Source organism: Anoplopoma fimbria, unplaced genomic scaffold (genome assembly GCF_027596085.1).
Source record: "Anoplopoma fimbria isolate UVic2021 breed Golden Eagle Sablefish unplaced genomic scaffold, Afim_UVic_2022 Un_contig_13768_pilon_pilon, whole genome shotgun sequence".
Taxonomy (NCBI): Eukaryota; Metazoa; Chordata; class Actinopteri; order Perciformes; family Anoplopomatidae; genus Anoplopoma; species Anoplopoma fimbria.
The window spans coordinates 12,501-27,500 of NW_026549409.1; the positions used below are offsets into that span (position 1 = coordinate 12,501).

Here is a 15,000-nt window from a genome sequence, read left to right on the forward strand (position 1 = left end):
TATATGTATATATGTGTGTGTGTACCAAATATATATATATATATATATATGTGTGTGTGTGTATGTGTATATATATATATTTATTTAACCGATTATGTGAACTTGTGTGTATGTGTATATATATATGTGTGTGTGACGTTGACAGAGCAGCTGAGGAATCGAACACACGGCTCATTATTCAGGCCAAAGAAAACTGAAAACCGTCTGGTTTGTTTTTCAGATCACACAGACGCAGATCAGTCCATGGAGGGACACACTCCTGTGAGTACCACACAGTACCACCACACAGTACCACCACACAGTACCACACAGTACCACCACACAGTACCACACAGTACCACCACACAGTACCACCACACAGTACCACACAGTACCACACAGTACCACCACACAGTACCACCACACAGTACCACCACACAGTACCACACAGTACACAGTACCACCACACAGTACCACCACACAGTACCACCACACAGTACCACCACCACACAGTACCACCACACAGTACCACCACACAGTACCACCACACAGTACCACCACACAGTACCACCACACAGTACCACCACACAGTACCACCACACAGTACCACACAGTACCACCACACAGTACCACCACACAGTACCACCACACAGTACCACCACACAGTACCACCACACAGTACCACCACACAGTACCACCACACCACACAGTACCACCACACAGTACCACCACACAGTACCACCACACAGTACCACCACAGTAGTACACACCACACACAGTACCACACAGTACCACCACACAGTACCACCACCACCACCACACAGTACCACCACACAGTACCACCACACAGTACCACCACACAGTACCACCACACAGTACCACCACACAGTACCACCACACAGTACCACCACACAGTACCACCACACAGTACCACCACACACAGTACCACACAGTACCACCACACAGTACCACCACACAGTACCACACAGTACCACCACACAGTACCACCACACAGTACCACCACACAGTACCACCACACAGTACCACCACACAGTACTATAAAACAGTACCACCACACAGTACTACCACACAGTACTACCACACAGTACCACCACACAGTACCACCACACAGTACTATAAAACAGTACCACAGAGTACCATAAACTACTTTACAAAAGTACCATCAGTGTCAAATGATTCATCTCGGAGTCCTTTAAAGACTGAGGTCAGTGCGTGGTTAGCCTAGCTTAGCACAAACACTGTTAGCAGGGGGAACTGTTAGCCTAGCTTAGCACAAACACTGTTAGCAGGGTGAACTGTTAGCCTAGCAGGAGCTCCTGGCCGTGTTTAAAGTTACAGCTGATGATAATTATAAAACATGAAGTATTATCATTTACCAAAAGTAAAAGTACACATTATGCATACAAATATTTTATATTGCTGAATAAATGTGTTCATCACATCATTTTAATGACCTTTCATAATCTATAAATATACATCATCATTTATGAGTTAATTATTAATAAACTGAATCTGTAAAGTAACTAAAGCTAAATAGTAACAAGTTAAATATGTACTCAGATGTATTGATGACGATGAATAAACATGAATCCTCCTGCAGGTGTCTGAAAACCCTCACGCAGAGTACGGTCTGACGGAAAACATCCAGGTAACACACACACACACACACACACACACACACACACACACACACACACACACACACACACACACACACACACACACACACACACACACACACACACACACACACACACACACACACACACACACACTGTAGTGGGGAGGTGAAAGGCTGACTCCCAGCATGCTTTGCTGCTCCTCAGAGGACGGTGGAGAACGAGAAGGCCGGTTCTGAGAAGATCTCCAAGCAGAAGGTGGACCTGCAGGCGCTGCCGACCCGAGCCTACCTGGACCAGACCGTGGTCCCGATCCTGCTCCAGGGTCTGTCGCTGCTCGCCAAGGACAGGTGGGACCCGTCGCCCCGTTCCAGTTCAGACCAGAAGCCGGTCCATGTTTTAACTAACAGTTCATAATCCTTATATAACCACTCAAACAGCAGCATTAGGTTTTTATAACAAACAGAGTCTCAAGTTGTCGTCATGACTCTGCAGCTCGCTGAATTCAACTATTACTAATTAGTTCCAGGTCAATAAGTACCGTTGTGTTTGTTAAACAGAGGTCATTGTGTTTAAAGAGCCGTTAAATGATGATGTGTCCTTTGTGTCCTCCAGACCTCCAAACCCCATCGAGTACTTGGCAGCGTTCCTGCTGAAGAACAAATCCCAGTTTGAAGAGAGGAATTGAACTGTGGAGTCATTTCATTCACTAGAAACTCCTGTTTGTTCCTGAACTGCTACACTTTTGTTTTTTTATGAATATCCAGAATAAACATGTTGACATTAAAGAGGAGCTGCTCTTTGGGATTTTATTTATTTTATTTTATTAAATAGAACCAGAAATGTATGATAAAGAACTCATTTCTAAGTCACATTTCCATTCAGAATTCCAATAGTTCTATTTAAACATGTTGGGGGAAAAAAGTAGTTTGGTTTTGTGACTGTTTACTGACACTGTTGACCTCTGCTTTAACCCGTTAACCAGTGGCATCAACACCACCATAACCAGTTAACTAGTGGCATCAAAACCAGCTCAACCAGTTAACTAGTGGCATCAAAACCAGCTCAACCCGTTAACCAGTGGCATCAACACCACCATAACCAGTTAACTAGTGGCATCGAAACTAGCTTGTGTGCAGAGATCAGAGCTTTTATTCTGAAAACCAGATAGGAAGTGTGCTGTAAAACCAAAATAAGAGCTTAAGAGTCTTAAAGTTTGATAGAATCATTTTAATTTCTTCAGTTTGACATTTTGACTTTATTGACAGTGATGAAATAAAACTAGATAAAATACTACCTGAATCCTTCCTACATATATACATATACATATATATCCTAAATATATATATACATATATATATATATACATATATATATATATATATATATATATATATATATATATATATATATATATATACATATATATATATATATATATATATATATATATATATATATATATATATATATATATATACATATATATATATATATATATATATATCCTAAATATATATATACATATATATATATATATATATATATATACATATATATATATATATATATATATATATATATATACATATATATATATATATATCCTAAATATATATATACATATATATATATATATACATATATATACTTATATATGTATATATATATATATAAAGTTGCAATCAGAAATATTCAACCCCCAAAGATTTTAAGGATTTATCAATTAAAGATTCTGCTTCAGATGACTCCTTTATGAGTTGAGTGATACATAAAATCAACACAGAAAATGCATGATGTAGTATTTGTGTGTAACATTCTTTTGACTCCTTTATGATATTTTGTTAACCCTGATATAATATTGTTGTTTTTAAAGCTGTTTTTATGGCCTAAAGTGGAGTTGAAACATAATGAAGCCTTTAGGAACTCTATAATGATCCTTCATTTGCTTCAGCTGGGATGCAGATATAAACCCCACCCATGAAGGGATTCAAGGTGAGCTGCAAACATGGGAAAGACAAAGGAGCTTCCACAAAAGCTGAGAGGAGATTATTTCATCACACCTGAAGGGCCTTTGGGAGCATTATAAGGAAGTTTAATACTTATGGAACAGCTGCAAACCTGCCTGGCCGTGGAAGAAAGCCCAACATTTCATCAAGGGCCCTTAGAAACTTAGAACAACTAAGAGAAACCCCCGTGTGACTGCAAGACACCTACAGGAGGACCTGATGGAGGCTGGTACTAGTGCTTCAGTGGCAACTGTAAGACGTGCACTGAATAAACAAGGACTTCATGGCCGGACTCCAAGACACACTCCACTCTTCACCACAAGGAACATCAAAAGTCCACTAGAATATGCCAGGAGGAATGTGGATAAGACGACAGAGTTTTGGGAGACAGTTCTATGGACTGATGAAACCAGACTGGAACTGTTTGGACATATGGACCAGCGGTATGTCTGGCGTGCGAAAGGCTTCTGACCAGAAGAATACCATCCCCACGGTCAAGCATGGAGGCGGGTCATTGATGATGTGGGGCTGTTTTTCTGCGGCAGGAACTGGCAACCTGGCATCATGGACTCCCAGAAATACCAGGGCATTTTAAAGAGGAAGGTGATGCCTTCTGTTGGCAAATTAAACCTTGGTGATCATTGGACTCTCCAGCAAGACAATGATCCCAAGCACACCTCCAAGTCAACCTAAGCTAGGTCGAGAAAAATACCCTGGAACGTCCTGGAGTGGCCTTCTCAGTCACCAGATTTAAATCTGATTGAAAGTCTTTGGTGGGATTTAAAGAAGGCAGTTGCAGCACAGAAGCCATCAAACATCACTGAGCTAGAGGCTTTAGCAGCTGAAGAATGGGCAAAGATTCCCATGGAGAGGTGTAAGAAGCTTGTCAGCACTTACCCAAAACGTTTGTTAGAAGTTATAAAAGCTAAAGGATGCGCCACAAAGCACTGGAGCTGGGGGTTGAATAATACTGCACATGCACATGTGTTAAAAGAGTTACATTTTTCATTTGAACTTCAAAGTTAAGTCAACTTCTGTTGTCAAAATAACTCAAATATGTATCAATGAATATTTTTTGTTGTTTAATGAGGTTTTTTTGTCATTTATTGTCATTATCTTTCATCCACATCACTATAATGTCTTTTGAGGTGAGGGGGTTGAATACTTCTGATTGCAACTGTATATATAAATATATATATATTATATTATATTATATTATATATATATATATATATAATATAATATATAAGTGATGACGCTGAGTCAGTTCCTGTTTCTTCTTTGAACAAAGAGACGTAAAGAAGCAGCAGACGTTTGAAACAACTGCATCATGTTCTGAATAAAGACGAGAGGAGAAGAGGATCTGAGTAACGAACCCAAATATTACAAGAAAGTTATTTATTCATATTTAAATTAAGAAAAAGTCATATTTTTCTCTGGAAAGTCAGAATTCTTTGGATAAAACAAAGTAATCAAGTTGTTTTAAAGAAAATCTTAGTAAAGTAAAGTATTCTGAAAGCAGCGTGTGTTGGATGAGAGCAAAGTTTAAATATATATTTATGTTCAGCAGATGTCGACCGATCAAACATTCACATCTTTGTTCTGGAATTCTGAATTTAGTGAGACCCTCATCTTCCTCGTTTCAAACTGATGTAAAACATCAGAACTCCTCTCTTATGGAATAAAACTCATAATAGAAATAAAAGTCTCTGACTGTCGAGAAGAAACAAATAGAAACTGGAGCTCTGAAGTTGAGTTGATGAGACTGTTGATCAGATAGAAACGATCAGCCTCTGTGGTTTCACTTCTCTGAATCTTTACAAAGTGAAACTGAAATGTATTTTGGGTTTTATGTAACAGATCTATGATAAATAGTCAAAACTGGTGAAGAAAAAAAACTACTAAAAAGTGGTGCATTTCTATGAATCCCCTCAATAAGACCTTCACCAGTCACATGACCTGTCACATGACCTGTCACATGACCTGTCACATGACCTGTCACATGGCGCTCCATTAAACCACTGGGGTGTTTGTTGTGTTGCCCCAATAACAATGTTAAATTCTTTAATTGTTTCTCTGATTAACGTCCTCTGAGGGTTCAATGGAGCTCTGTTAGATCACATGACAGTCATGTGACAGGTCACGTGACCTGTCATGTGGCTGGTGAAGCAGCAGGCTTTTATGAAAGAAACACTTTTCAGTTTTGAAGACCTTTTGAAAATAAGATTTTTATTTCTCATTCACCAGTTTTGACTATTTATTGTGAGTCTATTATATAAAACCCAAATATTAATTATTTCATTTCCAGGTTGTAAAGAATCAGAAAAGTAAAAACACGGAGTTCTTTGGATCCATTTGGGTCCAAGACCAGAAGAACTTGATGGTTTCTGAGTTTCTTTTTATCGCTCAGATCGGTGATTTATTTATTTTGTACCAACAAACGTCCTGATACGTAGAACACACGGACAATCAATCAGAGGTGAATCAGATGGCTGATCTGATCAGTCGCTCTACCAGACCTCCTTCAGAGCGGGTCGTCCTTTAACCAGACCGTAGGTTCGATCCCCGGCGTGTCCCTGAGACACCGAACCAAAGTTGAGCCCAGTTACAGGTCACGTGACCACTGAATTAAAGATTATTGATTAATCTGCTGATTAACTTTTCTCTACTAAACTTTTCTCTATAAAATATCAGAAAATAGTATAAAATGTTATAATTTCTCTCAACCCCACGTTTATATTTATCTAGTGCAACATATGAAGAATAAAAACATCTACGGATTATTGATCAGTGATTTACTGACCGTTGTTCTGAACCCGGATCAGATCTGTTAACGGTTTCATTTTACAGATCAAAGAAGTGATTTAATCTATGGAGATCTTTTTTACTATTTTTATTAATGTTTTTTTCTCAATCTGCTGAAATAGCTACATAATGATTGATACACTTATAAGAAATATTAAAGTTCTGTTGGACATTTAGTCTCTTAATGGAGTTGTAGAATCCTAAACACGTGAGGATTCTTTATTCTGCAGGTTTGTTTCAGTTAAATTATTGTGTCAGAAAGTGATTATTACAAATTATTGATAAAATCAGATCCCAGACCAGCAAATCACAACCAGCTGGTTTAGTGTTGAAGGTCACATGACGTACAGCCGGCTGTGAGAACCAATCAGGACAGAGACAGTAACGAGAGAATATTTACAGGACGTCAGTTGACTGACGGAAGCGTCAGCCAATCACACGCAGCCGTCACGGATCAGAAACACACCTGAGCAGGTGACCTGCCGCCGCCACCATTTGTCCTCTGTGTGCATGACATCACTTCCTGTGGTTCAGTGAACGCATCGAGCTCCCAGGAAGTAGTCTCTGATAAGATAACGATGATGACGATGGTGACGAGGAGGCGGCGGCAGGTGAGGTGGGCGGGGCTTCCTCTCAGATGTAGAACTGGTGATCAGCCAGGTTGTCCATGAAGGGCTGAACCAGGAAGTCCGTGGAGAAGTAGAAGACCAGGCCGAAGGTGATGGAGATGGGCAGCGCCGGCAGAGCTTTCTTAAAGATGGCCAACAGCAGCAGAGTCAGGCACAAACCCTGAGAGGACAGGTGTGAAACAGGTGTGAAACAGGTGTGATACAGGTGTGAAACAGGTGTGAAACAGGTGTGAAACAGGTGTGAAACAGGTGTGAAACAGGTGTGAAACAGGTGTGAAACAGGTGTGATACAGGTGTGTTACATGTGTGATACAGGTGAAGTGTGTTTCATAACACTTCTCTTAACCCTAACCTCGGTCAAGCTTAAAAACTGTTTCTTGAGGAGGTTTAATATTCTGGTGTATAAAACTAGAACTTACGATAAGAATAGCCACGAAGCAGGCGAGTGTTGTGTTCCAGTCTCCACCGGTCGCTGCAGCTTTTCCCACCAGAACGCTGTAGAAGATGAAGTCACCGAGACCGAGCTTCACCCCTCCTACAGACATTAAACACACCTTCAATATCCTACAGACATTAAACACACCTTCAATATCCTACAGACATTAAACACACCTTCAATATCCTACAGACATTAAACACACCTTCAATATCCTACGGACATTAAACACACCTTCAATATCCTACGGACATTAAACACACCTTCAATATCCTACAGACATTAAACACACCTTCAATATCCTACGGACATTAAACACACCTTCAATATCCTACGGACATTAAACACACCTTCAATATCCTACAGACATTAAACACACCTTCAATATCCTACAGACACTAAACACACCTTTAATCTCCTACAGACACTAAACACACCTTTAATCTCCTACAGACACTAAACACACCTTTAATCTCCTACAGACACTAAACACACCTTTAATCTCCTACAGACACTAAACACACCTTTAATCTCCTACAGACACTAAACACACCTTTAATCTCCTACAGACACTAAACACACCTTTAATCTCCTACAGACACTAAACATACCTTTAATCTCCTACAGACACTAAACACACCTTTAGTCTCATATAAACGCTGTGTTTTTCTACTCTGGTATTAAACCTTAAACTACACATTCAGTGGATTTAGACTCACGGTCCTCCTCCAGGTCATCTTCAGTAAACGACCTGGGCTGTCTGTTCTCAGGCTCCGCCCCTCGGCTGCTCTGCTCCGCCTCCTCGTCTGAAAGTGAGCCACCAGAATCAAAAGAAACTAATTGACTCATTTAAAACGTAAAAACCCACTATATTAAGTGTTCAAATTTAAGTCCATTTTCAAGTTACAATATTTCAAGGACATTTTTTTAAAATGTATTTATATTTATTCTGATATTTATATCTGAATATTATTATCAAAGAAGATTTAAAGAACAATTGTTCTGAAATGAAAATGTTGATGGTATTAATTGTTTATAAAGAAAATAGAAGTGGCTAATTAAATTAAAAGAATGTAAGATGAATTACTATTAAACTTTATTTAAAGTGGCTAAAAATGTATTTATTTTTTAATTTGTTTCACAAAAACTTAAAATAATTAATCACATTTTTATTTTATATTGAAAATGTGTTTTATAATGTAACTTGATGAAGCATTTTTTAGGAGAATAAATGAAATGATTGTTCCTGATAATAAAGATCTTCACATCTTTAAGAGGAAAATATTAAGATCTTTAAAATATAAATATAAACTAGTGTCCACAGGTGTTCATGATATTGTGTCCACCCGCTCATTTCCCATGATTCCTTGCAGTGAACAGCTGTTTGTGATGTCCGACCTGTTTCCTGTCCTGATCGCTGAGCGTCCGCCGGGCTCGCCATCCCCACCGTCCACATCATGGCGGCTGAACACAAACAAACAAATAAACAGGTGAAAAACTTTAATGTGAACGTTTGTCTTAAAGGCTAAATGTTTAAATATTGGTCATGAAATCATTTCTTCTTCTTCTGGGGGTTTAAAAGGCGCGTGGACTCACAGGAGTAGATGAGCGCGGGGAAGATGGGCTCGTTGCGTTCCTGAGCCGTCTCCACCAACATCCTGAGAGGACCTTTAGGAGACAGGACGGCCACCAGGTCTGCAACCGGAGCAATGCATGATGGGAGATGAAGTATCAACAATATCAGACATGGAAAAAGAAATCACCGTCTAAACATCCAAACTCTCTGTAACCGGAGGCTGTCCATCAGATTCTCCTCACCGTAGACGGAGATGGCGCCCAGGATGACCCAGGCCGACCACTCGGGCAGGTACTTGATGAAGACGAGGGCCATGAGGGCGCTGATGAGGATCAGGTAGGCCTGCTGCAGCTGGAGGGGGCCCTTCCAGTGGATGCAGATCATCCCCACCGCCCCGAAGTTCCAGATGATCACCCCGACCGTCGGGTAGTCCACCGCCAGGTTGTACGTCTTAAACACCTCGCTGGGAATCAGAGGAAGACCACGATGAAGAACCTGAACTGTTTACATGTTTACTCAATGTGCAAAACATTTAACGACTCTTTGAAAACGTAAGACTCTGGTTGACCTGCAGGTTAGGACTCATCGAGCTCTGATTCAAGTTCAAGAGATAAAGTGACAGAGCCGGACTCACCCCAGATACATGAAGCTGAACCAGAAGAGCAGCATGAGGGAGGACAGGATGAGCCATCCGTGGATGAACTGAACCACAAAAAACACCTCATCAGCAGCAAGTTCAACGACAGAGACTCATTGAAGCAGAAAGTTATGATCATCCTTTAACAGCTGTAAGCAACACGAGACCCAGATCTAGACGGGGACGCTACGTGAGGCTACGTGAGGCTACGTGAGGCTACGTGAGGCTACGTGAGGCTACGTGAGGCTACGTGAGGCTACGTGAGGCTACGTGACAGACCTGCTCAACAGACTCATTGCGATAAAGTTGAGATTGAATGGTGGAAATGCGCTGTAACGTTTATGAAACCCTTTATGAATATATTTGTAATTAATTTAGACCTCTTTCACATTAAAGGATATTTCTCCTGTTGTAGTGGAGTGGAGAGGCTGCTGATCACTAACATGTTGACTGAACTTTGCTTTAAGAGTTCTTCTTGAAAGGACAGAAGCTTGGGTTCACGACGTTCTGACCTTGTAGCAGCGATACTTGTAGAGGACGACCAGGAAGATGGTCATGACCACGATGACGCTGATCATGATGATGGTGTTGAGGACCGAGTTGAGGAGCCGCCGGCCGACGGACGCCGTGTTCTCTGTGAACGGCGTGTAGATCCTGTGGGGACAAACATGGTTAGCTTGCTGGCGGAGGAGTGGTTCATGTAGCGGGTGGAGTTTGGACCTACAGCTGCTGGTCGGTCTTCTCCGTGTAGAAGCCCACCGACTTGATGGTGGCGACCACCACCACCATGCAGAGCGTGACGGGGATGAAGAGCATGATGACGTGTTTGGCTCCGTACTTCAGAGTCAGCTCTTCGTCGTCTGCGTCCGCCTCCTGATCCGAACCGCCGCCACCACCGCCGTCCACGGCAACCGGACCCGCCCTCCTGCTGACCCCCGACTGACAGGAAATACATCATCAACAACATGATCATCATGATTCAGAAACCTCACCGATGTGAGACATGAAAACCTGACATTTACCCTTTTGGACGGGGTGTCGACAGGCGGGTCGAGGTCAGAATCCGGTGTGTAGGACGGAATGGCTGGATTCTCAGACGGGACCAACGCCGTCCTCTCGTTGTAGGAGTCCTCGTCACTGTCCGAGGCGTTCATGGCGGCTCCACACAGCAGAGACTGCAACGACAGGAACAACCAGATCATGTGACAGGCGGCCTGAGCACGGACACGGAGACTCTGTGGTGGTTTTGAGTCTCTTTGTAGTTTGACATTTTACAGACTAAACCATTAATTATGACACTAATGGCAGATTCATTGATAATAAAAACATCTGTGGCTCCCTCAATGCACTACGTTGATGAATTATGTCTTTCATGGTTTTATGTTCTTCACGTCGTCACGTCTGTCGGTTCGATGGAGGTCATGTGACGCTGTGTGACATCGCGAGGACTTCAACCAACTGAAACTATTTAAATGAATTCAATTAAAACTAAACATCTCAACACAAACATCCAACTTAAGATAACTCATGTATGGAAACAGACCCCCCCCGTCCCATGACGGTCAGCTGACCAGAGATCAGCTGCTTGCTCTCCACTCTCCACTTCAGCGGGTTTTAAATGAACTGAGATAATGTTTTTATTTACTGTTCATTAATATTATCGTACGTGTCGGACTCCAGACGGAGCAACGGCTTCAAACTGCCTACCTAACGCTAAGACTCATGGGATTTGTAGTTTAGTAGACCATTTTCATCATCTATTGATCCTGGCTGATGTCACCAGGTCTCTGTTTCAGTCTTATTTAAATGTTACTGTGGAGCAGCGGAGTATCAAGTACTTTCTGTGTATATGAAGGTATAAATACATATAAATAAATTAAATAAATATACATAAATATAATCTGATTCTATTTGTTTAAACATTAAACTGATATAAAGGTTTATTAATCGTTAAATTGGGTTTAGTTCACTTTGATGAGATTTAATGGATCAATGAGAAGAATCATTTCAGGTTAGAAACCCTTCAAACTGCACTAAATACTTTAATAAACAGACAACGGAAGGAGTACCCTTTGTGTACTTTTACCACAGAAGTATTATAATGTTAGTCACTATTTACCCTGTTAGTGAAACAACACGTCTGTTATCACCTTCAGACTGAAACCGACCTCCTCTGTCCCAGGATACAGCAAACAACTGAATCCATGGCAACCAGAAACATCCTTTATACCAAACCTACCAAAGTACTTTCACTCAAGTAAAGTACCTCATAAGTGTGATAATGTGATACTCTACGTTCATCTGACAGCTTGTTACTGGATTCTATAAAGACTCAGAATATATGATCAATAATCAACTATTGATAAACTTAAAAACTAGATATACTATGTACTATTATACATTAAGCTATCCAGAAGTATTCAAGGTAGTTAAACGTATATCTGACATATAAAAAACGCAGAGTACATGTAAGTACATGATGATAATATTTAAGATCCTCAGAGGCACAAAGAGAAATAAATACAGATACACATATATACATATATATATATATAACTAAAGTACAAATATAAACTATGGAAGCTGAAATAGAGAGCATGAGGGGAAACCAGTAACATGATAGCATTAATAACATCATATATGTACATTATGACATGTAGCATAAAGGTAGTACCACAGTGTACTACAGCAATGTGCTGGAGAGTAACTGAGAAGAGATGCAGTACTTTTACTTTACTTAAGTATTTCTGCTTTTAATCAAAAGGAACTGAGAACTACGTTTACCTCTGAGGCGACCAATCAAATCACCTCAACCGCCTGACTATATATATAAATATATACACATATATACACATATATATACACATATATACACATATATACACATATATACACATATATACACATATATATACATATATACACATATATACACACATATATACACATATATACACATATATACACATATATACACATATATACACATATATATACATATATACACATATATATACATATACACATATATACACATATATATATACACATATATACACATATATACACATATATACACATATATATACATATATACACATATATATAAATATATACACATATACAGTGGATATATAAAGTCTACACACTCCTGTTAAAATGCCATGTTTTTATGATGTAAATAAATGAGACCAAGTTAAATCATGTCAGAACTTTTTCCACCTTTAATGTGACCTCTAACGAGAACAATTCAACTGAAAAACAAACTGAAATCTTTTAGGGGGAAAAATACAAAATAAAAAAGTAAAATAATGTGGTTGCATCAGTGTGCACACCCTCTTATAACTGGGGATGTGGATGTGTTCAGAATTAACCAATCACATTCAAACTCATGTTAAATAGTAGTCAGTACTCACCTGCCATCATTTAAAGTGACTGATTAATCCCAAATAAAGTTCAGCTGTTCTAGAAGGATTTTCCTGACATTCTCTTAGTTGCATCTTACAGCAAAAGCCATGGTAGCACCAGAGGTACCTCATTGTTGAAAGGTATCAGCCAGGAGAAGGCATTAGATACACCATGGAACACAGTGAACACAGTCATCATCAAGTGGAGAAGATATGGCACAACAGTGACATGACCAAGAACCGGACGTCCCTCCAACATCGATGAAAAGACGAGAAGAACACTGGTCAGGGAGGCTTCCAAGAGGCTCCAGCAACACTAAAGTACTGGCTGTGTACTACATGTGTGTACTACATGTGTGTACTACATGTGTGTACTACATGTGTGTACTACATGTGTTTACATGTGTGTACTACATGTGTTTACTACATGTGTTTACATGTGTGTACTACATGTGTGTACTACATGTGACAACAATCTCCCATATTCTTCATATGTTTGGCTATGGGGTGGGGGGGCAAGACGGAAGCCTTTTCTTACCAAGAAGCCCGGCTACATTTTGCCAAAACTTACATGAAGTCTCCCAGAAGCTTGTGGGGAAACGTGCTCTGGTCTGATGACACCAAGGTTGAACTTTTTGGCCATAATTCCAAAAGGTATGTTTGGTGCAGAAACAACACTACACATCACCCAAAGAACACCATAAGATAAGATAAGATAAGATAAGATAAGATAAGATAATCCTTGATGAGTCCCACTCCCACAGTGAAGCATGGTGGGGCAGCAGCTGCTTCAGGTGCTTTTCTTCAGCTGGAGCCGGGGCCTCAGTCAGGGTGGAGGAATATGAACAGTTCCAAATACCAGGCAATTTTGGCACAAAACCTCCAGGCTTCCGTTAGAAAGCTGAAGAGGAATTTCACCTTTCAGCACGACAACGACCCAAAGCATACATCCAAATCAACAAAAGCACGGCTTCACCAGAAGAAGGTGACAGTTGTGGAACGGCCCAGCCAGAGCCAGACCTGAACCCAGCAGGAGATGCCCTCGCAATCTGACAGATTTGGAGCTCTTTTGCAAAGAAGAGTGGGCAAATATATAAATATCAAGATGTGCCATGCTAATAGACTCCTACCCAAAAGACTGAGAGCTGTAATAAAATCAAAAGGTGCTTCAACAAAGTATTAGTTGAAGGGTTATTGTAGATTTCAGTTTGTTTTTCAGTTGAATTGTTCTCGTTAGAGGTCACATTAAAGGTGGAAAAAGTTCGGACATGATATCTTTGTCTCGTTTATTTACATCACAAAAAACCTGGCATTCTAACAGGAGTGAGTAGACTTTATATATCCACTGTATATGTATATATACACATAAATATATACACATATATGTACATATATACACATAAATATATACACATATATGTACATATATACACATATATACACATAAATATATACACATAAATATATACACATATATACACATATATACACATATATACACATAAATATATACACATATATACACATAAATATATACACATATATACACATAAATATATACACATATATACACATAAATATATACACATATATACACATAAATATATACACATATATACACATAAATATATACACATATATACACATAAATATAATATATACACATATATATACATATATACACATAAATATATACACATATATACACATAAATATATACACATATATACACATATATATACATATATACACATAAATATATACACATATATATACATATATACACATAAATATATACACATATATGTACATATATACACATAAATATATACACATATATATATGTATGTATACACATATATACATATATATATAAACACAT

General features: G+C 39.3%; 2 protein-coding genes across 3 annotated transcripts in view; one reads left to right on the top strand and one right to left on the bottom strand.

Annotated features, from left to right (window-relative positions):
• Window positions 1-2,422, top strand: part of dpy30 (dpy-30 histone methyltransferase complex regulatory subunit) — a 4,911-nt gene extending 2,489 nt beyond the window's left edge. For both annotated transcript variants that reach the window (XM_054626695.1, XM_054626694.1), the window contains exons 2-5: window positions 221-261; window positions 1,601-1,648; window positions 1,827-1,969; window positions 2,235-2,422. In XM_054626695.1, the coding sequence (XP_054482670.1) occupies window positions 221-261; window positions 1,601-1,648; window positions 1,827-1,969; window positions 2,235-2,307 (305 nt within the window). In that variant the 3' untranslated portion in view covers window positions 2,308-2,422. The remainder of the gene's footprint in view (window positions 1-220; window positions 262-1,600; window positions 1,649-1,826; window positions 1,970-2,234) is intronic.
• Window positions 2,423-6,140: 3,718 nt separating this feature from the next.
• The window catches only part of psen2 (presenilin 2), a 9,404-nt gene continuing 544 nt past the window's right edge, over window positions 6,141-15,000 (bottom strand). The window contains exons 2-11 of the mRNA XM_054626693.1: window positions 10,734-10,886; window positions 10,436-10,650; window positions 10,224-10,365; window positions 9,709-9,776; window positions 9,317-9,537; window positions 9,095-9,193; window positions 8,897-8,962; window positions 8,218-8,304; window positions 7,482-7,597; window positions 6,141-7,222 (exon numbers count right to left, since the gene is read on the bottom strand). Of these exons, the coding sequence (XP_054482668.1) occupies window positions 7,067-7,222; window positions 7,482-7,597; window positions 8,218-8,304; window positions 8,897-8,962; window positions 9,095-9,193; window positions 9,317-9,537; window positions 9,709-9,776; window positions 10,224-10,365; window positions 10,436-10,650; window positions 10,734-10,865 (1,302 nt within the window). The 5' untranslated portion in view covers window positions 10,866-10,886 and the 3' untranslated portion in view covers window positions 6,141-7,066. The remainder of the gene's footprint in view (window positions 7,223-7,481; window positions 7,598-8,217; window positions 8,305-8,896; window positions 8,963-9,094; window positions 9,194-9,316; window positions 9,538-9,708; window positions 9,777-10,223; window positions 10,366-10,435; window positions 10,651-10,733; window positions 10,887-15,000) is intronic.